Below are 23,033 nucleotides of genomic sequence, written 5' to 3' on the forward strand. Positions count from 1 at the left end.
GATTGGCTAATCACACATGACATGGCTTTCTTAAGTCCACAATCTACTATGTCTCGCAATATCTCTCTCAAGTAATCAAATCTTGTTTATGCCAAATATTTGGAAAAAGTGATATTTATGGCATTGGATAAGAAAAGTGATGTTACTCAGTTTGGATCAAGATTATATACCTTTTGGACTGAGAAATAACAGTAAAGGGGATTGGAAGAGTGAAAACACTTTTTAGAATAATTTGGGCCAGCCCGCGTATACCGGGCGTGTCCGGTATGCTACCGGACGTGTCCGATATGAGCGGGGCTATAAAACCGAGCGTACCTTTCGGCCCAGACAGACTTGTCTCCTTCCAAGCCAACCGGCCGATGCCCTTCTTCAGCACCTAGGGCGACCGAGACTTTCACCAACAAAAGAGAGAGAGGGAGATCGCATTGGAGAAGGCTTGCATCAAGATTGAAGGCCCGGGGATTTGATTTCACATCGCCTTTTCATCTCTTCTCCAAAGGTACCCTAATCGCGGACCTCGTCCGATCTACATGGTTGATGCTTGGTTTTCAAATTCCTTCGGTCAATATGCTACATTGGTGATATAGAAGCAATGCCCAAAGTTTGGAATCGATCCATGTTGATTTGAATCTAGGAACCCTGGTTAGGGTTGCTGGGCGCCCATATCGGGCGTGTCCGGTATGCTACCGGACGTGTCCGGTATGGCTCAGCAAAGCAGTTCCTCTGCTTTCTTTTGATTCAATCCAATCTTAGAATTGTTTGTTAGGCTTAGCTTCTTTTGTATCTATGTTTTGCAAACTTTTTGACAGTTGTGTGTCAAGATGATTGCAAAACCATGGATAAAAGATTCTAAGTCTAATTGCAATTCAAGAATAAGTTTTGGGCATGTATCTAAAATTTCTTGCAAATCTTTGGATACAGGACAGCAGCCATGAGTGGACGACAGGAGCCTAGGTCCAAGCACAGGCAAGATCCAGCACTAGAAAAGTACAAGAAGGCCAGACAGGAAATGCATCCTGGATTCAAGCCGACCAGTAGGAAGTCTACCAGAGCTGCCTCTAGTGCAGCACCACAGTATGCAGAGGGATCAGGGAGCTCTTCCTCTGACACTGACACTGATGAGTTTAGAGTGGAGTCCAGAGAAGAAAGAAAGAGGAAGAGCACTAACAGAGAATCAGATGATGAAAGCTCAGATGAGGAGCAGGAGATTGAGGAGGAGGAGTCAGTTCCTCCTCTTCAGCACCAGCCTGGTCAGAGTATGCATTATGGTCTCCTTGAGACACGTCTACCCAATGTACCCTCTTATGTTTTCAAAGTTGATTACAGGGGAAAGGGTATGACCAGGAAAGCTAGAGATGAGTGGAGAGTAGATCCGAGAGGCTTACCTAAGGTTCAGTTTGATCACCGCTTCTAGACAGCCTTTCACATGGACTTCTACTTCAGTGTGATTCTCACCAGGAACCCAGTGATTGCCAGGTCTCAGTGGATAGACTGGCAGTACATTAGAGAGTTGCAGAAGGCCTCAGTTGATCATGCCATTACCATCTGCCAGCGCACAGGAGTTTATGAGATCATGGAGTTCCAGCATGACTGGAACACTAAGGTAGTAGCTCAGTTCTATGCTACTCTGTTCGTTGAGGAGGATGAGAGGCGGATGCACCGGATGCTTGAGGGCCAGTGGTATAGTGTTGACTATGATGTATTTGCCGCCCAGCTTGGCTTCTCAGAGGATGATCTCCAGAGGGACAGGATCCACACCGAGCAGATGTTACCTCCTGAGCAGCTCGCCTACATGTATCCTCCAGGTGGTGAGAGAGGAGCAGTGGGGAAGGTTCTAGGTCTTCACCCCACTTACAGATACCTGGACAGGATGTTCAAGAAGACTATTGACTGCAAGGGTGGAGACAAGGGGAACATTGCAGATTACTCCAGGAACCTGCTCCATAGGATGGCACCTGATGCTCGGCCTTTCAGCGTGTTTGACTTTATTTGGTCAGAGATCAGGAGTGTGGGAGAAAGGCCCCTCAAGGACTGTGGATTTGCTCCTTATATCATGTATATGATTAAGCAGGTCACAGGGCACACTTTCGAGTATGACAAGATTCACAAGGCCCTGAAGATTGTTGCTGACTTGCCTGAGATAGGGTTACCTCCAGCAGGTCCAGGAGGAGCAGCAGGTACAGCTGAGGCAGATGCACCTGAGAGTGGTGCAGCAGCAGGAGCTTCACCTTCACCACGTGCACCTCCACGTTCCTCTTCACGCCGTGACAGTCCTCCCTCGCCTATCCGCAGGCTTTTCAGCTCCATATTTGGGATGTGCAGAGACATCCAGACCAGGCAGCAGAAGGAGAGGGAGGCTAGGAGGAAGGATACTCGGACATTGAAGCAGATTGCTTCCAGACTTGAGCTTGATCCTCCTAGGTCTCCACCATTAGATGAGGCAGCTAGTGAGCCTGAGACTGAGGAGCAGCTGCAGGCCAGATATGATAGAGAGTATGCTGAGTTCCTTCAGCGACAGCAGCAGCAGCAGCAGGCACCACAGCACCCTGACACTCTACCACTACAGGCTCGTGTGCCTACTCACTCTCAGCCACGTCCCAGTACTGCAGACGACTATGCTTCTGACCGGTGGAGTGACCTCACTGGTGGCGGCTACTACGGGTCTAGTGGCTATGACCCGTCCTGAACAGGTCAACTGAAGGTGACGACGAGAATAGCAAACTGCTTAATTTGTAGAATTATTTGGAGGTTGTACCACTATATGACTTCAGTGGCTTTCTAGGTTCTATTAGTTGCATACCCTTCAGTTCAAAAGACATACAAATTAGCATCTACAGCTTAAATTCTTCTGCTTAGGTCCTAAGGATACTATGGCTACTCCTTTGATTCAGTTCAAAAAGATGTGTTGATAGCATATACAGCTTTAGCTTCAGCCTTCAGTTATTAAGTTAAAAATGATACTATCGATTACTCTGCAGTTTTTTGCTGTATTTGCTTGCAAATTGTGAGGAGACGAGCACACATGTGATGTATGAATGATGAACGCCTGATATGTTTTAGGGCAAAGATTTGTTTCTGCATTTGCCAGTTTTGGGGGTTCTGATTCATCTTTTTTTCTAATGGTCTTTTTCTTTATACTGGTTGATGTTAACAACCAACCTAGTTGACAGTAATGTTCTTAGGAGATCAGAGAACCATTGTAGAACATTCCCTGTTGGAAATCATTTTTTTGTTATGCTTTTCAGCAAGAATAAGATGCCTCATAGAGTTCGGATCAGTCTTAGCTGTAAGTTTAGTCTGATTAGTATTTGGATTGGCAAGCTCCGCTAGGCTGTGCGGGCGTTTGTGTCAAACAGGTAGCTAGTTGGATTTTGTTGGATGGATTTAGATTTAGGTGAAGTTGGATTGGACTGCATTGGACGTCTCTACTAATTATGACTGGACTGGATAGGAGTGTTGCTTTAATTGGACTTCAGCTGGATTCCTATGTTTGGATTTGGATGTCCATCCATTCCCTAACACTGTCACTGGCAAGCAAAACTCTTGGCGTGGGGCACAGTAATCTGGAGGTATCCAACGTTTGCATTGATTTGTTTCCCATTGGAGTTGGAAGAATACTGTCTGTCAGCACCAACTGCAGAAATATGCAGGGTACTATTGAAAGTAGTTTCCTTGACAAGCTTCTGAGTACAAACAATCATAATTATGCAAGCAATCATCAGTTTGTTAACAGATTTTTCTAAACTTGCTGTGTCGGATGCACTTATCCTCTTTTTTTAAGGAACTGGATGCACTTATCCTTAATGTGATGCTTGGTGCAATGGTGCATTTGGGTTCAGAAAATATTGATTCTATTATAGAATTTCTCCATGCTTACATCAGAGATGTTCTGTTCAACTAATATTAACACACCAGAATATTTTACTTTTCTGTTTATATATACTAAGCTAATAAAGTGCTATCAGGGGAAAATGGCCGTCGGTGCCTTTCCTTAAACATCTACAACAGAAGTTACAGGCTATTTTTGTGACAATGATGACCAGGCAGAGTTTCAGAAATCTTCTACTCTTCTGGGATATGCTGCAAACGTATGTGGTTCAATTAAATTATAATTACCAAATGGAAACTGTGTTCACCGTTCACTGAATTTGACAGAACATCATGGAAGTAGCAAAAGTGTCGGCTCACGAAGACGTCATGTTTGCGGTGAGGAACAAATAAAAAGTCAACAAAGAAAGGGATCAGAAAAGAGAAAGTAATTAACCTGGTGTCCCTTTTCTAGAATATATAACCAATACCACAGTTCCATTTGCTTACTGTAATCACCTCAAAACATGTGGTTACTGAAAGTCGTAAATGTGTACTTTCATATTTCCATCCCTTTTTTTCCCACATCACTTTTTGAAACATTTGTTGAGCTCTCCAGTCCCTTGTAGTATTTTTCTGGCAGGGTATGGAGCAACTTCTGAATTACATTGGCGCTAAAACTAAAAGCCTTTTGGACAACATGTTCGTTTCGGCTTATTCGCTCGTATCTGGCTTATAATCCACGGCTTAAACAGTGTTTTTCTCTCACACCAAACCAGCCAGCAGTACTTTCAGCCATGGCTTATAAGTCAATTCAGCCGAAACGAACAGGCTAAGCATGAACTCGTACTACTCTGCTAGCTATCCTGCCTGGTGCAGATGACAGCCATCGTCCTGGACCCTTTCGGCTTACTCCATATTCGACTTGTTCGGCTTCTTTTTTCAGCCGTAACAGTATTTTTCTCTCACAACAATTCAACAAAAACAGTGTTTTTCAACCAGTTTCAATCAAAATTCTGCCAGCCGAACGGGACCATTGACCGGTGTGCTGACTGAGTTTAGTGTGGATGCAGTTGGTGCTACCTTTTTGTTGAACCCTCCTTTTGATTCTGACACATACATTATAAGTCAGTCAATGTTTCTGTGCTGATACTTCCATTGTAATTAATTCGTAAAAAATGAGTACATCAAATTTGTTAAAAATGAAGATCCCAATCTGGCATGGCATTATTTATAAACTAGCACATCAAATTAGCCTACGTACCATCGATCGATCGAGTGTGAAATAAAAACTTAAAGCGAGCAGAGGCAGGGCAGGCATGGATTCATCCATCCATTCATCGCTGCACCTGCACGCCCCACCACTACCCTCCCCTACCCGGCTACCCCACAAGAAAAGAGAAGCTGACCGCATGCTGCACCATCATTGTACTGCTGTACTGCTACCATCTGTGAACTGGTTGAGATTTCTTTTTCTTTTTCTTTTTTCTTTTCTTTTTTCCTTTTTACCCACTGTATATGTAAAGAAATGTATTTCTTGGTGAAGGTAAATGATCTGGGTTGAGGTTGATGGATGCCATTAATTTCAGTGAGCAGTCCTGCACAGTTCTCGAGGCTGTACTGTACGGTAGGGTATGGTCCCAACTCTTGTAAACTGCAGAGTGCAGGAGCCAGGTCAGAATGGATTATTGGGAGGAAGAAATGAAATGAGGCAGCCAACGAGGCGAGCACGACAGACAGCTACGATTAGGAGGGAGAGGGAGGATCAGTTCAATGGCTGGCTGGCTGATGCCATGATTGCGACCCTGCGCAACTTTCCCTTTCCCCCCTGCTGCAGGCCGCCCGCCCGTAGGCATCGCCGGCACCAGGTCGCCGCTCGCTGCCTTTCCGTGCCGGCCGGCCAAAGCATTTCTGCCGGTGGAGGCGTGGTGTCGCTGCCTCCAAAGCAAAGAATCCTAGTAGAGGAAAAAGGAGACACACACTGCACTGCAGCTTCGTGCTGTTTGCTTCGCTTTATTCCCCTTCCTTGTTCCAGCACCAGCTCCCCTGTCACTCCATCCCCATCCCGTCTTGCTTTCCCCATCCGCCAAACCCATCGCCTGTTGCGGCGTTCGTCTGAGGCATTTCTACTTCCGAGGGCAACTGGGCAAGAACAAGCTCTTCTTCGCCTGCCGCCTCGTCGCTGAGGTGTGCCTGACGCCGTTTCTTGGCTCCTGTTACTGTCGATTTCTGTTTCTTGCGCTGTCTGTGCTACTCTTTTTTTTCGTTTTAACCCCGTAGCCATTGTTGGATGGATCCTTCTGCAGCCGAAGCCTCATGCTTCATTCATGCCCTCGTAGCTCTTCCTTTCCTTCTGTATATAAAGTTTTCATAGTGACGGTTTGATCTGCAAATTCCCGTAGCGGTCGGCTCTTTTACCTGTTATTGGTAGTACCATACCATCATCTTACTGCTAGTTTCCTTTCCCCTCGTTTCATTTGGGCTGATCTCGTTCTACGCATGTACTTATAAATCACTTTACATAGTGGTGCTAGTAGCCAGTTTTGTTTGGAAATCAGTGAACTTAGTTTATTTACATAAGGTTGGTGAATCACTGGTATAATCTGATCAACTTGTTTTTTTTTTTTAAGATAAAGGAATAGCAATCCGGCCTCTGCATCAACTTAGTTTATTTTCTTACACAAATATCAGTTCTTCCTTCCTGCACATTGTTACACAACCTAGTTTCAGTGTCATTGGACAGCATTTCAACACTGATCTGCCTCCCTTTTTCTGCTTCCAGTTTAGATCTGCATCCCAGGCCTGAATCCAAGTCAAGGGGACAAAGATGGCACTTGATGCAGACAACATTCTGCTGCACATCAAGAGGACATTGCATTCTTCTGTCAGGCTTGCCTACCAATCTGCTTCTGACTATCCTGGGGCACTCGGCATCGGCATGCTGCTGCTGTTCCTACACAAACTCTGCCCTTCTCTGTTTACTTTCTTCCTGTCTTCGTCCCCAGTATTCCTGCTAACTGCACTTCTTCTTGGAGCGTTGTTGAGTTATGGGGAGCCAAGTGCTCCAGTGATCAGAGAGGAAGCACTGCAGGGCCAGAAAAAATCGTTGTCCCTTGAATCCAGAACATCCATCACTGAATGTTCAGTGGTTGAGGAGGTTCAGAATGTCTCCGTCACCCACATGTCAAGGAGTTTGTTTGAGAGCCCAGTTGTCTGCATCGAGGAAGCAACTTCTGATAGGATCTTCCATGATACCCACCGTGATGAGGACAGTATTGTCACGTCTGTGTCTGCTGATACCGTTGGCTGTGCAGAAGCTTCTGAACTTGCCAAGAATGAAGTTGTTATTGTGGAAAGAGAGGAGCATGTGAAGGAAATCTGCGACAAGGTTGAGCTGCAGCAGTTTCAGAGAAGCGCTGCTGAAGGCGTTTCAGTTGAAGAGGCTGAGAATGTTGCCATCAAGGTTAATGTGGGGACGAGATTCAAGTGTCCAGTTATGTACACTGGGGACAAAACTTTTGAAGGTGTTTTGCTTATTGATACTCAGTGTGATCAAGGAAATGTGACATCTTTGTCCACCGACACTGTTATTTGTGCTGAACCTTCCGGGTTTGGCAAGAATAATGGTATCATTGCTGAAAGAGAGGAAGAGGAGCATGTTAAGGAAATCTGCAAGCAGGTTGCGCGGCTTCAACAGTTTGAGAGCACCATTACAGAAAGGTGTCACAATGAGTATGAAGTGAACCATCAGTATCAGTTCGGTGAACTCATGAGCTCATGTTGGCAGCCTGTTACGCGACAGGACCCTTGTTCTGATTCTGAGTCAGATCTTACTGAAAGCTCTTCTGATGCATCGATCACTGACATCATACCGATGCTAGATGAACTGAACCCACCTGTAGACTTGGGGACTAGTCACCCTGGCTCAGCCCTCAGAGACAACCTGAACGCCGGCTCATCTGATGAAGATGAAGATGAAGATGACTCAGAAGAGGAGGATGGTAACCTTAGCTCAGATGATGATGTAGAAGAAGAGAAGAGAGATGACGAAAGTAGCTGGAAGGGCTTTGTGGATCCAAACTCTTTGGATACTGATAAGAATGGGAATTTGGAGAGTTTGATGGCACGGCGAAAAGCAAAGAATGTTCTGAAGTTTGAACTTGACAGGAGGTTAATGGACATGCAGGCCGCTGATGCAGTTCAGAAAATAGAGGAGGCGTCACGCTTCCGTGTTCAGGTGCCTTCCATTTCCACACCAAGGCCCGATCCTTCAAATGATTCAGAGGATACAGTGGAGTTACCACAGGTTCCTGATTCAGCGCCATCTGTTCTGCTTCCCTGGAGGAAACCATTTGATATTCCATTTGACCAAATTGTGGACCACGACAGCCGTTTGCAGGAAACTTGGACTCCTCACTCAGGCTTCTTGTCAGCACAGGGTAGGAAACGTGACAGCTTGTATGTAAGGCCGTCTACTTATCCGCGGCATCACAATGGCATAAAACTGGAGAAGTCTGAATTCAGTGAAAAAGATGCTGTTGACAATCACTCAGAAAGCGATTCTGAGCAACCACTTGACAACAATGCCAAGTTATTTGGCTCACTGGAACCACATATTGGTGATGAGATCAAAATACTAAGCGCCGCAATTTCTGATGTGTGTGTGCTAGAAGCAAATCATGGAATTAATGAAGGCAGCACTGATTCCATCAACGGCATAAATTCCTTTTATGTCCAAAAATCAATGTCCAGCACGTCAGATGTGAACGATTCAATTTCTGCAGGTAATATGGGTCACTTTTTGTATTATAGCTACGCAAATTATTTAGTTGCAATATTTACTCAAGTAGGGCTGATAACATGCAGGTAATGAGCAATCGGTATTGTGTTCTCTATCTGAAGAACACAATACTGAGGAACGTACGGTTGAAGTTGAAGAGGAAGACTCCATGAGTGAAGTTAACTCATTATTCAAGTGCCGCATGGAGGAAGTGCTAGTGCAGTCCATTTCAGAGTCCGGCATAGGCCAACCCTTGACGGTTAAACTTGAGCATGAGCTTAGTGATAATTTCTTACACGCCGAACCTGGAATACCTTTGATTGAAGCAAGATCAGTAGAAGATCTGAATTCACAGTTTGCTCAGCTCAACGGAGAAGCATTATTAGCACCCTCTGCTTCTATCCCCAGTTGTGATGATGATCAGCTGATCCAAGACAGGCCAAGTGAAGCGTTGCCCGTGGAAAATGGGGATACTGAAGATGGCCATTCTTCAGACCGCTCGCTTGACGACAGTCTAGTGGCTGTGAAGGTCATCGAAGGTGAAGGTGGACCAAAGGAGCTGCTAACTGAAGATGGTGGGCTTCCTGTTCTAAAAGCAAGCTCGGTTGAGGAGATGAGCTCACTGTTCAGGCACTTGGAAGAAGCAGCAGCAGGGCCAGCACTGATGCGTGCTGGTAGCTCAGAGTCAGAGCACATGTCTGTTGGTCAGCACACTGGAGAGACACAGACTGATGATTGTGGTGTTCTAGCTCCTGATGCAAAGCCGGCCTGGGATGATACCAATCCTACTTATGTGCAGTTAAGCATCGGCGGCGGTGACAAGATGAAGATTCCTGAAGATGGTGAAGTAATCGTGGATAATTCAGCTAAGCTAAACTCGGATGCTGGCACATCTGGATCCGATGACACCAAAGTATTTGAGGCCAAAGAATCACTTGAAAGCGCTTAATCTACTCTTACTGAAGCGCAGGCAGGCAGCTGAAGAGATATGTGGGAGTGATGTTTGATGTTTGATGTTTGATCACAAGGTGCAGTGCAGGTAGCCTAGCTAAATCCTGAAGGTGGTGGATGGGAGACATCATCGTCTTCTCAGATGTATATTTTTGATCTGCGGAGAGAATGGAGTGCGCATGTCTATGTTGATATGTTTTTTTTTCTTTAATTCGTCTGTTCATACTTCTTCCTTTTCTATTCCCCCCCCCCCCCCCCCCCCCCGGATGATGGACAAAATAGGGGTGGTAGTAGCATGGATCGCTGGTTGTTTCATGTGCCGAGTACAGGGTTTTTATACATTGGATTCTCTTCGTTTGTTTTGGTTTCATGTGTTTACTGATGCATAGTACTGCTAGTTTGAGTGGTGAGGTCGTTCCTGATCCAGAAGAAGACATATATAACTGGTAACTGCAGGAGTTGTTGGAAGAAGATGAAGAAAAAGACTGGAGAGGGTAGCTCGTTTGCGCGTTGGATGATGGGTATGGAAAGGTTGGCTCCTCCAAATACAAGCGAACCGCGTGCAGTGGCTGACTGCCTGAACCTCTGAAGGTTTGGTAAGTAGGCATATGTAATGTAATGTAACCGACAGCTCTGGGTAGCTGAAACATGCCTCAAGACTGCAAGTGTATATTATTGTACTAGCATGTGATGCGTGCACATATATATGTACATCGTCTACGCGTTTTCGCGCTTCTGCTCATCTGCTGCTTTGGTTTTGTGCACGCTTCTTGTGGTTATGATATGATATGGTATGAAGCTTGGGATTGGGACCAATTGGTTAAAGCTGACAAACAAGAGAATTGGTCAGTGCACGTTAATACGTTATTATAATAACAGCCCTACTTGTTGGTAACTTGATATATACAATATACACCATCTGTGAGTTCTAAAATGTAGGCCCCCTTTTTCATCAATTTTGTGCTAAGTCACATTTATCTAAGTTTGACCGTGTTCGTAGGAAAAATGTACTGACATTTACAAATACCATGTTAGGCTCATCAAACCAACCATAAATTAAAAGAAGTCTTGATATTGCAATTATTTGGTGTGGTAGATATTAATATATATCTTTGTATAGACACGGTTTATAAAGTTAGAAAAATATCGACTTTGAATGAAATGAACTCGAGGGTCCATAAAATTCAAGAGTTTATCGCCCTGTTCGCTTGGCTGATAAGCCATGGCTGAAAGTACTGTTGGCCGATTTGGTGTGAAAGAAAAATAATGTTCGTTGGCCGAAAAAGTACGGATTATAAGCCAAGCGAACGGGACTTATAAAACTCGGCCATATAACTGAACGAAAAGCGGAAGGAAAATAGCCGGGCGTGGGAAGGCCTGAGAGCACGCAATCAGATAAATAGCAGTGCCTTAAACTGAAACAGGAGCTGGCTCAAGGAGACAGGTTGGTACTCCTGTACCTTGGTAGCCTTAGCCTAGCCTCCAAATGGACTCCACGCAAGCACAGATGACTGAAAGGGAAATGGCGGTGGATAACACCAAGCAGAGCGAGCTGGCACTGCAAATTTGGACCTGGACAAGCGTAACAGACAATTTGTATTGCCTGGACCTGGACAAGCATAACAGACCTGGACAAGCGCGTTGGGCTGATCCAGTTTCAGCTTGTTTCAGTTTGTTTCAGCTTATTCTCTCTCACAAAACACTATTGAATCAGCCAAAATCAGCTAAAATTGTATCAGCCGAACAGGTAAGGTGGTTAGCGGCCGGTTAGGTGTAGTACTATATCCTAGGATGCTAATCTGTACTCTGTTTCTGACTACCGGAGGATGCTAATGTGCACTCTGTTTCTGACCTCTGATCTTAATCTTAGATTCTTAGATGGTTTCCTCTCTCTTCTATTTATTTTTCAGCAGGCCATGTTTGAAAACGTACTTCATTGTCCAAAAAAATGTTTGGAAACGTACTAGCCTCCTCCTCCTCCAGAGTCTGAACTCTGATGAAGTTGGAACAACAAACAAGAGCAGCATCAATCCGGAATTTTTTTCATGTCATTGTTCAGTTAATTAAATATGGGCGTCATCACTTAACAAATGACACTGATGCGTGGTTAATTGTTACACATTATCAACTCTGGATGACTGGATGGACTAATACTAAAATAAACTGACGATGGGAGTAGTTTGCTGAAGGCCGATCGAATTGTTTCTCTGAATTTTTCGTTCTCGTCTGGTGGGTGTGAATAGAAAAGATGCCTCCCGAATTGAAGGAAAGAAAAGCCTGCACGCGTACCTAGATAGACCGGCCGTCTCAGACGACCAAATACGGCCACTGTTTGCACACTGTCACACGCAATAGGGTCCTGTTTAGATGGTAAATTTTTGTAATCTGGACACTGTAAGACGTTTCGTTTGTATTTGACAAATTTTGTCCGATCATGGACTAACTAGGCTCAAAAGATTCGTCTCGTGATTTACAACCAAACTGTGCAATTAGTAAACCAGGCCTAGTTAGCAAACGCCCTAAACTTGACATAGAGTCTGCCTCTGGCACGCATTCACCGGTGATAAAATATTACTAGAATATATATATTTTTTTAAAAAGGTCTGTTTGGCATGAGCAGCTCTGACTTCTTCAGATGATCCCTACCAAACATACGTTTTTCTAGAGAAACCGTTTTTCAGCAAAAAGCAGAGGAGTCAGAGTCATTTTAAAAAAGCCACAATTTATGGCTCCTCCTAAACGGCTGCAAGGTCTACTGTATTTTTTATATATAAAAGAAAAGAAAAGAAAAAACTAAGAAACGAGGAGGAGCGGCAGTGCGGAACCTTCTCTTCTATGGCTTTTTACCAAACCTGCTGGCTTCCATTGTTTTTGTCCTCGAGCTACCAAGTTCGTTATTATTCTAATAAAAAATCTGTCATGATCAAATCACAACAGCTCCCAGCCTAGAAAATTGTTAGAATAATAACGAAGTTGGTAGCACCTGGTCTCGAGAATTAAATGCATATTTAAATTTTGTTTTATTTAAAGCCGTGAAGTATGAAAGAGCGTGAGATGACCGTTTCCCTCGTGTCCTTTTCTTTCCTGCCATCTTTTCTTCTCCTCTTGTTCGTCGTCGTCGGAGTCGGACGCGGCGCGGCCTCCGCCCTCCATTGCTCGATCGCTGCCCCTCAAGCCTACATAAAACGACGAGCGCAACGTTCACTCCCACGCCTCGGCTGCCCCGGCTCGGCTCAGTCAGCGTCTCACCGAGAGCTCACAACCACCCTGCTGCAAGCTCCAGCTGCACCGTCACCCTCCCTCCTCCAGGCTCCAGTTCCACCGCCGTACCATGGCCGACCGCGTCCACCCGGCGCCTCCACCGCCACCGCCGCTCTCCTCCTCCCCACCTCATCAGCCAGACTCCCAGCGCGCCGCCACCACTGCCGCCGCCGGCGCGGTGACCCCGCCGACGGACACAACCCCACTGCAGCAGCACCCGTCCTTCGCGCGCCCGGCGGCACCACCACCGGGGACCTACATCGTGCAGGTACCCAAGGACCAGGTGCTCCGCATCCCACCCCCAGACCGCGCGCGCCGCTACAAGAAGCTCTCCACCCGCCCGGCGCGGCGCCGCGCGCTGCGCCGCGCCTGCTGCTGCGCCTGCGCGGCCGTCCTCCTGATCCTCGCCCTCGCCGCCGCCTTCGCGGGCGCCGTCTACCTCGTCTACCGCCCGCGCGCGCCGGCCTTCACCGTCGCCTCCCTCTCCATCCACGGCCTCAACGCCACCTCCCTCGCCCTCTCCTCTTCCTCCTCCCTCGCCCCGCGGCTCGACGCCGTCGTGCGCGCGGACAACGTGCGCAACGCGAAGGTCGGCATCGAGTACCGCGGCGGCGGGGAGGTCGCGGTGTCCTACGACTCCGGCAGTGCGAGGCTCGCGGCGGGCCCGTGGCCGGCGTTCCGGCAGCCGCCGAGGAACGTGACGGCGTTGGCGGTGTCCATGACGGGCAACGGCGTGCGGCTCACTGAGGAGCAGGCGGCAAGGATCGCACGGGAGCAGGCCGCCGGCGCCGTGCCGCTGCAGGTGGAGGCCACCGTGCACGTCAGGCTCCGCTTCGGCGGCGTGCTCCGGACCTGGACCGTTGACGTCAGGGCGAGATGTGATGTGGCCGTTGATAGGCTCGACGGCGACGCCGTCGCGGTTAACAGAGGGTGCAAGGTCAAGGTCAGGCCGCTCTGGTGGTGGTGGTGATTTGGTTTGGTCGTCGCCGCCGCGCCGACGCTCGCCGGCTGTCGTGGACACTTGGGTTGTGCCGGCTGAACCCGATCCAACGGCTAGTGATCTTCTGCTGCACTTACTGGCAGCAACGGTTGTTACTGTTTACTGCTAGTATTTACTACTGTAAAGTAGTTACTTGCCTGTGAAGATAAATTGATTTATAGGGATTTTTTGGGAGTATTTAATTTGGATTTCAGGTTAATGCAGACAGTAATTCAGTAAGTATTATACTGTAATAACTTTCTCTATACTTTTTTGCTGTATTATATTGTACAAAAGAGGAGGAGGAAATAAATAACCGGAGCAAGCATTTCGCTGTGCCCTGAGGCCTGCTGCTGTGAATGTGAAGATGGAGAAAAATTTTCAGTTCAGTCACTGTCGATGTAACTGGCTGTTGAACCGTAGTGCAGTGCATTTCTGCACTCTGTAGTCTGTGGCCAAAGTCAGTCAGCTCGTGTACTCGTAGTGTAGTTGTTGTCTTGCTTGTGCTGTCACCAACTTATTATGTGGCCAAGTCGCGTCTTGCTCAGCGTTTTATTGTGTGTTTTCAAAAGAAAAAATGTGTCTTTTGTATGAGCTTGGTGGCGTTTTATAAATTTCAAGTTGGGTGCAAAGGATTTTTGCTACGAATAGTGGCCGAGCGGCTGTTTGTCCATGTCTCCATGGCCCTGTGCTGGGGTGTCGCATACTCGCATAGAGCAACCTGTTGCTTCAGTTCTTGTGTCACAAATGGATTTTGCACTAGAACTAAATGTTACTCCCTTCCGTTCTGAACTTTTCATATATATATATATATATATATATATATATATATATATATATATATATATATATGTGTGTGTGTGTGTGTGTGTGTGTGTGTGAAGAAAAAACTACTCTCCCTGTCCACAACTACAATAATAACTCTTAGAGTTGTCTTTAAGTCAAACTTTTAGGTTTGGCCGAATTTATAGAAAAGAACCTAATAATTTATAAGACCATGTACGTAAGCATGGTATGAAAAAAAATCATGTTGTATCTAATATAATGATACTAATTTGGTGCCATAAATATTAGTGTCATTTCTATAAATTCGATGAAACTTTAAAATTTTTGACTTAATACATACTCCTTCTGTTCCAAATTATAATTCGTTTGACTTTTTTTACCCCATGTTTGACCGCTCGTCCTATTATATATATTTTTTGCTGTATTATATTATAATATTGTACTACAAAAGAGGAGCAAATAAATGACCGGAGCATGCATTTTGCTGTGTCCTGAGCTGAGGGCTGCTGATGGAGAAAAATTTCAGGTCAGTCACCGTTGATGTAACTGGCTGTAGAACCGTAGTGCAGTGCAGAACCGGCGGTGCATTTTCTGCACTCTGTACGTACTAGTCTGTGGCCAAAGTCAGTCAGCTCGTGTACTCAGTTGTGTAGTTCTTGTCTTGCCTGTGCTGTCACCAACTTATTATTACCAAGTCACGTCTTGCTTGGCGTTTTATTGTGTTTTCAAAACAAAACAAAACAAAAAATATATTTTGCATTTATAAATTGCAAGCTGGCTGCAAAGAATTTTGCTATGTAGTGCTAATTTTATCCTGTCCTGAAACTATATGAATCTATGATGATGCTAGTCTTCATCTGTCCCAAAGTATCCACACATGTAAGGATAGTAGTATGATATATACCTATGCTAACCAAGATAACAGTGCCCGGGCGGCTGTTTGTCCATGTCTCCATGGCCCTGTGCTGGGGTGTCGCATCGCATACTCGCATAGGCAGCAACGTGTTGCTTCAGTTTTTGTGTCACGAATGAATTTTGCACGTAGTCACTAGAACTAAATGTTACTCCCTTCCGTTCCAAACTTTATTTTCATCGTTTTAGGGTTTAGATACATAATCTTATTTTTCCTATCCACCTAGATATACGTTATATGTGAAAGTAAAAAAAAAAACTACTCTCCTTATCCACAAATACAATTACTTAGAGTTGCCTTTATGTCAAAATTTTTAGGTTTGGTTGAATTTATAGGAAAAAAACACAAAAAAATATGAGTCGATATGAAAAATATATCATGTTGTATCTAATATAATGATACTAGCTAATTTGGTGCTATAAATATTAGTGGCATTTTCTAGAAATTCTAGTTAAACTTAAAAAAGTTTGAAAAGTCAAAACAACTAACAATTTAGAATAGATGGAGTACCCCCCCCCCATATTCCAAAATTTATGGTGTATTAAGAGCATCTCCAAGAGTCTTTCTAAATCTCACTCTCTAAATCATCATTTGGAGAGTCATTTGCATAATAATCGTTTTCTACATTTTTTTTCATTCTCCAACATTTCTTTTATATCTCATGCACACTCTAGAGAGTCATTCTCGTCTTCTATTTTTTGCTAGCGAAAAAGACGGAATAGAAGATGGCTATATTTGAATAACCATTTAGATAAGCTGTTAGAGGGTAGTTTTTCACCAAAATCTCTATTCCTAGCATTTAGAAGAATATGGAGAACCTCTTGGAGATGCTCTAAGATTTGGAAAAAAAAAGATTCAAATATTGGTAAATTTTGACCCAGTGATTGCTCTCTCTCTCTCTCTCTCTCTCTCTCTCTCTCTCTCTCTCTCTCTCTCTCTCTCTCTCTCTCCAGTCTCTTTTCAAACGTTTTATAACAACTAAGGTCTATAAGCAAAGGAAATGTTATGAGGCTGTAAAGCACATGAGCATTCCTGGCCTCCTACACTAGCATAATAAAATGCACCAAAATATAGGTTCCAGATCCCTCTAAAATTCTAAGATGAGATTTAGCTTTCCTTTTTTTAGTTACAGCTTTTTAGAAAATGACAAAATGTTAGTTCATATCTTATATTTCCTCCAAACTCTCTAAACTTTATCCTTTTTCTTTATTTATTTAGGAAATGACAGCCTGTAGCTTAGCACTTAAGGCTCAAAAACCAGCTGGCGCGACGTGAGCGATGAACCATTCAACAAAAGGAGCGTTTTCATACATGGACCCATTACCCTCACGTCACCTACTGATTTTTTAGCCCAAACTGGACTTTTGCTACCGTCTCAGCACTGCGTCGTCATCTGGGATTGTTAAACCTGTCTGACAAAGAAAAAAATAGTGCAACACGTGAATGATGCAATTTATTTTTCTCTATTAGAATTGTATTAAAAATTACTTATTTATGATTATGATTTTATATCACATAAATGACATTAATGGGGTATTATATTGTCTGTTCTGCCGCAGAAAAGGGAGTAATTTGTCTGTAAAAATCATATCCTAAAATAACGAAATGAAATAGCCAGTTTTATTGTGAACGGAGGAGTAAAGAAACGAAATAAGATTTGAGGGCAGGCATATCGCTGATTTTTCTTTTTTCAAAAAAAAAGGAACCTGTCGCGGTGCTCTGGCTCTAGCTAGCTTTAGTTGCATTGCATCAGCAAATTAATATAAGCAGAGCACGTCAAGCAAGTAACTCCAGGGATCAACAAATTAAGCAGCTGTTCTCCATTCATTTTCATAAATATCCAAGTCAGACGCCATTATTCAGGCCTGGAGTGATTATTCATACCAATCTGGAAGAGAGGTCCATTTGATTTGAAGCACAGTGACAATGCACCAACAGTTTTTATATTTTGAGACGTTAAATGATCGATTCGTTATATCTGTTCTGTTTAGTCCATTGGGAAGATGGTAAGGGCCGAGGATGTTATATTTGGCCTATTTAATTTATTATTGGCATCAGGCGTAACTGCTCGGCCCGATTTGTTTAAGTTCTCCAAATAATGTCTTTATTCTGACCGGGACTTGAACCATTTCAAATCACTCGAATAGATGTGTTTTTTATTTTTTTTGCGATCAAAGAATATAGCCCGTTTTTTATTAAGAGAAAAAGAATTACACAACACAACTAAAAAAAATCCTCATAGCACAGATTACAAACCACTAAGCTAGTGATGAGTGACCTAGAATAAACATAAGAACAAGAAAAAGGAAGAAAAGAAAGAGTGACTGCCCTAAATATCCAAAACCTACCAACTGAGCTTGTAAAAATATGATACATCAACACAATGGTTACCTGCAAAATAAACAAGGCCGTGGTGGCTAAGTATCGACCCAGATAAAACAGACAAGCATCTAGCAAAAGCGGCTGCAAAGTAGATGTGTTGCTCACTAGCGAGGAAATTCAGTTGTGGGTTTCGTCTGGGGCTACAAGTACTTCTTACCTTTTCGCTCAAACGTCAAAGTAGAGTGTCATTTTTAGGTTGCTATCGTATCATTATCTTTTCTTGGCGCAAAGGGTGATTCATAAGTTCATTTTTTTGCTGTTTTTTTTTGGTGTATGTGATGTTTTGTAAAGGCTTGTCTCTTTTTTTTTTTAATATAATGATACACAACTTTCTTCAGAATTCGAGAAAAAAAATCTGACTGAGCCATTGTTGAGCTAGACATGTCTGGCCTTGATCAGGGAGTTGAGAAGCCAGTAATTTCTGAAAGCTAGGAAGAGTAACAACGAAGCAAAAGCAAACGAGTGAAAAAAGATCAACACGTAACAAGCAACATGTTCTGAAAGCCAGTGATGATTTATGATACTTGAATACGACGTCAACAAGCAACATGCTCTGATTCCTTGCTCGAGCTCCTTTTTTCTTTACTTAAATATGTTCTCAACTGCCAAACAAGAGTACCTAGGATTGGCTAGCTTCACATAGACTTCCTCGTAAAAAACATAAGTCCATCGAACCTTAACTTAAACCAAACGTTTTAATTCTGACCGGCAACATCTAGAAAGAATACACTCATTCCGCTCTAAATTATAAGATATTTTGGCTTTTTCTAGATAACTAGTATGTATCGAGACATAATGTGTACTATCTAAGTGCGTAGCAAAAACTATATATCGAAAAAAGGCAACGTATCAGGTGCAAACCAACCAACCCGTGCAAACTTGGAAACTACCAATCAGGACCACGAGATGCTGATCCAATGGATGGGGTGAGAGGTGGGATTTTTTTGCGCTTAAGCCCCCTACCCGCCGGCCTTTTTTTTTACGCTTAAGCCCCCTCACCCCATCCATTGGATCAGCATCTAATGGTCCTGATTGGTAGTTTCCAAGTTTGCACAGGTTGGTTGGTTTGCACATGATATGTTGCCATCGAAAAAAGCCAAAATGTCTTATAGTTTGGAAAGGAGAGAGTATCATCTTCAATAAAAAAATAGTTTCCATATGAGAATATAACAATGTGAATACTGTGAGCTATTATATACTACAAAAGTAAAGTAAATAGTCAGTGGCAGTGTTACTAGAGCTTATGCGAATCTGATAGCGGAGAAAAAATTCAGTTAAAAAGTCACCATTGACGACGTAGGTAGCTGTTGAAATGTGTACTAGTACTGTCTCCTGATGTCAGTCAGCTTCGTAGGTGTAGTGCTCGTCTTAGCTTTCGTTTTCCAGCAACTTGTCGCCGAGTCGTGTCATGCTGATTTAGTTTTGCTCGCATTTTCTATTAATTGACTTTCTACAACTGCACCGACGAAAAAAGATGGCAGGTGTTGTCGCACAGTTTCTTACCTTGTCTCTGACGAACAAAGCAAGCAACAAAGATCAAAACAGCATGCCTGAATCTGGAACTAACAAGCGACAAGATAATCCCTTGTTCAAGCTTTTCAGTGCGCTCTAATACGTTCACTAATTCCAAACGAGTACCAGCACAAGGACCATCTACTACCAATGTAGGTTGATCTGATACTGTCACAGGACAGAAGACAAACTCTACGAGTTTGTAGAGGCTATACATATTACGCCACAACTAGAAGTCGCAGCAGCCTTCCCTCACCACACCCAAAAGAACCATCTACTACCACCAGGTGCCACCATCCACCGTATGTACACGACAAAAGAGAGCCTGCAAACTCACTACCTATCATCCATGAACCCTTACCATTCACTTCTTCCTTCCTTTGGAAGCTCTGGCCGCCTTGGATGCTCCTGCAGAAGACGCCTCTTGAGCAGCTTCGACTGCTTCGGCTTTCGCTCTTCTCAAGCTCCTCGCCCTCCTAGGAACCGCCGCCGTTAATGGCCCTGCATTGTGATTATCTTCCACCAGTTCAGCTTTCACTCCCTTGCGTCTCTTCCTCGAAGAACAATCTTCCACCAGTTCAGCTTTCACTCCCTTGCGTCTCTTCCTCGAAGGACAATCTTGCACCAGTTCAGCTTTCACTCCCTTGCGTCTCTTCCTCGAAGAACGGTTGGCTGATGCGGCTCCATCTTCACTAGGCTCGTTTGCATCATCGTCGCCATCGACTTCGCCCTCCTGACGGGGCCATTCAGTGCCACAGCCAGGACAGGCTCTTGAAGCCTACATATGCAAACAACACAGCAAACCTTGTCTTCAAAATGAAACATGAGTAACCAAGTGGACTAATAACTGGGCATCTACCTTCTGCTGTGAGAATTTCTTCTTCAAACAGTACTCATGAATTCTTATGTTGCATCCCTCATTAGGGCAACTTGAAGCCTGTTATGAACACAGAAAATAATCACAGCAACATGAAAAGACTATACAGTGAATTAGAAACAGGAACAAGGCTAGTGAAAACCACATAACCATTGCATATTCGTACCTTGATACAAGCTTCATTGCAGACAACGCACAATGGGATATCATTCCCACGGAACCAGCTTCGAAGATCAAGAAATGATCTGATGCCCAGACCAATCTTGCCTGTGGAGGTGTATGATAGCCAACGATCCCTTACCAGTTCATCAATAGTTTTCTCTTTCTGGCTCAGTTTGAAGTCCGTAATGCAAGATGGAAGGCGAGATTGGCTGTTCTGTGAACCCCCATCTAAAATTATGACCTGGGAACAGAGCAGAGTCAACAACTCATGATACCACATCACAATTCACAATAAAGATTGGCAGTCAGTAGGCATAGTGCTCCCATACCATGCCCCAAAGAGCACCAACAAGTGCATGACATGCTGTAATTATGTGAAACTATTGTAGCCTTAGCTAATTGCTTGTGAAGCATAATTATTTCAAGGTACTCCAAGCACATGACCACTTAGCACAGGCACATATAAGACCATGTGTGGTGAATCAATACATGAAAACCTATGAATCATGTGCCCAGAATGGTTGTAAAACAAACCTGGTTGTCAAGCCGCACATTGAGAGCATCAATACTGGTTATTATGGTCCCATCATTTCCAGCTTCCTGCTTCTAACTGCCACAAGAACCATTGATGGTACAGTTTTACATGAGCATATAAGAAAGTTGACACAGCGTACATAGCGTCAGATTGAACTATACAAAGCAAGCTATCACATACCAGCCCCTTGTAGTATGCAACTTGTGGCACAGAATACTTTGTTCCGAGCTTCGATTCTTCATCGGCAATGTTATTCACTACTCCGTAGTACACTATTCCATCATACTGGTTCATGCATGCTCGCAACTCAAACTGCAGGTATGCTAACTCCTTGTTGAGCTTGAGAAGTGTATCGTTGAACAGCTGCTGATGAGTAGCTGCAAGCCATGGGACGCGATATAAGTGACTGCAGAAAAGAAGCTTGGGAAAAACTGAATTCAGTTAGGTTTAATCCCCTAAAACTCAGTAAAGCACACTTGCATAACCTGTCCTACATATATACGGTTCAGCCAATCAACCAGAGTACCAGAACTCATTCAAAATGCAAAATAACTCTGAATGAGAATTATCTTTTCAGGCCAAAATAACTTTCGGTCCATGTCATCTGAAGTTATCATTTGATAATCAGATGACAGATGTTGTGAGTATGAAGTGATTGTGACAGGCTTATTGTTTGACCATCCATGAAACAGTAAAGTCTGGAAGCCAAGAGCAGTGTCCACTTTTAATACTAGAGGCTACATGCATGGAAGTACTCAAATGGTGAGTTTTTACAGCAACTAGGAATAATAACAGCAGGATCAGACTTGTAAACACCACACAGCATCGCATAACGAAACTAGGATGCAACCAACCATGCTTTTATTTAGATTTCATCAGAACCCACCAATTAGACAGCTAAAGATGCATATACCACATTTTGGAGAAAAAGCACTAGCAACAGAGCAGGTTGGGTTGCTATAGGAGCATTTCTCTGAGTATTTTTTGTCGCAAGTAGAGATAAGTTTGATCCCCCTCGGCCAAATCCTCACTTAACCAGTCTTCCATAACTTGTCCTAGATACATACATGTACATGGTTTGGCCAATCAACCAAACCTCAGCCAAAATACAGATAACTGGAACTCTTCTTCTATCTAGGCCAAAATAAAGTTGGGTTCACAGTCGGGTAAGGTTATTGTTAAAGATAGCCAGACGATGCAAGTATGCAGTGATTATGAATTTATGATAGGCTTATTGTTTGATCATACAAGAAAGAGTAAAAACTGAAAGCAAATATCAGTGTCCATTGTAATGCCAGATTCTAGAGTGCACATCAGTACTAAAAAAGGCAGGAATCAAGGACAATAACAGCAGGATCGGAGTCGCAAACAGCAGGCAGCATGGCATAACAAAACTAGGATACAGCATACAGCCAACCACACTCGTATTCAAATTTCATCAAAACACCACCAGTTAGACAGCTAAGATGCATACACAACATTCCAAAGGAAAAGCAGTAGCGGCACAGCAACAGTCCGGTTGATCTGCTAGAGGAGCATTTCGTCGAGCAGCTGGGCCGCCGCGAGCGGAGATAATAATAAGACAGATGGATGGCCGTGGCCCGTGGGCGAGCAGGCAGATGGTGTACCGGGGTTCTTGCCGGAGATGGCGGCGAAGACGGCGTGGAAGTCGCGGTCGGAGAGCGGGCCCCGGGTGAGCAGCGCCTGCAGCAGGGTGTGGTGCCGCCACGACAGCAGCGCCATGCCCTCTTGCTCGCTCAGCAACCGGTGTCGTCGGGGTCCGGCAACGGGAACGCAAATCGGGGACCTAACCTACTCCGCCGCGGGATGGGAGATGAGAGGTCAGAGTGAGGGAGGGATGAGGAGAGGAGGTGGGTGCGGAAGCGGAATCGGTTTTTGTGGTGGTTTTGGGCGGTGGATTGGGTTTTCGCGGGAAGAGCGAAAGAAGAAGCGCGGGAGCCGGAGGGAGGAAGCAACCAGGGAAAAAAGTCTCCTTTTTTCCAGAAGAAGACTAGAAGAGGGTGCAGATCTGGGCCGTGTGCTCACATGGGCTGGGCCGCATGAGGGTACTTAACGGGCCAGAGTAAT

The 23,033-nt window shown here is 44.3% G+C and overlaps 3 protein-coding genes across 3 annotated transcripts; 2 read left to right on the forward strand and 1 right to left on the reverse strand.

Moving 5' to 3' along the window:
• Nucleotides 1–5,530: 5,530 nt before the first annotated feature.
• On the forward strand, nucleotides 5,531–9,794 carry LOC136487535 (uncharacterized). The gene is made up of 3 exons (XM_066484654.1): nucleotides 5,531–5,994; nucleotides 6,590–8,591; nucleotides 8,674–9,794. The coding sequence occupies exons 2-3, from the start codon at nucleotides 6,635–6,637 to the stop codon at nucleotides 9,534–9,536; spliced, it is 2,820 nt and encodes a 939-aa protein (XP_066340751.1). The 5' UTR covers nucleotides 5,531–5,994; nucleotides 6,590–6,634; the 3' UTR covers nucleotides 9,537–9,794.
• A 2,814-nt stretch (nucleotides 9,795–12,608) lies between these two features.
• Nucleotides 12,609–14,280, forward strand: LOC136487536 (NDR1/HIN1-like protein 13). Its single transcript, XM_066484655.1, has one exon. The coding sequence runs from the start codon at nucleotides 12,870–12,872 to the stop codon at nucleotides 13,767–13,769; it is 900 nt and encodes a 299-aa protein (XP_066340752.1). The 5' UTR covers nucleotides 12,609–12,869; the 3' UTR covers nucleotides 13,770–14,280.
• Nucleotides 14,281–19,735: 5,455 nt separating this feature from the next.
• LOC136487893 (uncharacterized) lies at nucleotides 19,736–22,739 on the reverse strand. The gene is made up of 6 exons (XM_066484990.1): nucleotides 22,574–22,739; nucleotides 21,102–21,322; nucleotides 20,945–21,016; nucleotides 20,415–20,651; nucleotides 20,231–20,308; nucleotides 19,736–20,149 (listed from the first exon to the last, which is right to left on the reverse strand). The coding sequence occupies exons 1-6, from the start codon at nucleotides 22,686–22,688 to the stop codon at nucleotides 19,736–19,738; spliced, it is 1,137 nt and encodes a 378-aa protein (XP_066341087.1). The 5' UTR covers nucleotides 22,689–22,739.
• Nucleotides 22,740–23,033: the final 294 nt, after the last annotated feature.

Source organism: Miscanthus floridulus, chromosome 10 (assembly GCF_019320115.1).
Source record: "Miscanthus floridulus cultivar M001 chromosome 10, ASM1932011v1, whole genome shotgun sequence".
NCBI lineage: Eukaryota > Viridiplantae > Streptophyta > Magnoliopsida > Poales > Poaceae > Miscanthus > Miscanthus floridulus.

Excerpts from the sequence above, each read along its gene's own strand:
- LOC136487535 (XM_066484654.1), top strand. The coding sequence starts at position 6,635 with ATGGCACTTGATGCAGACAACATTCTGCTGCACATCAAGAGGACATTG. Across the intron at positions 8,592-8,673 it reads GAACGATTCAATTTCTGCAG|GTAATGAGCAATCGGTATTG; the intron begins GTAATATGGGTC and ends GATAACATGCAG.
- LOC136487536 (XM_066484655.1), top strand. The coding sequence starts at position 12,870 with ATGGCCGACCGCGTCCACCCGGCGCCTCCACCGCCACCGCCGCTCTCC.
- LOC136487893 (XM_066484990.1), bottom strand. The coding sequence starts at position 22,688 with ATGGCGCTGCTGTCGTGGCGGCACCACACCCTGCTGCAGGCGCTGCTC. Across the intron at positions 20,652-20,944 it reads ATGTGCGGCTTGACAACCAG|GTCATAATTTTAGATGGGGG; the intron begins GTTTGTTTTACA and ends CTCTGTTCCCAG. Across the intron at positions 20,150-20,230 it reads AGAAATTCTCACAGCAGAAG|GCTTCAAGAGCCTGTCCTGG; the intron begins GTAGATGCCCAG and ends TTGCATATGTAG.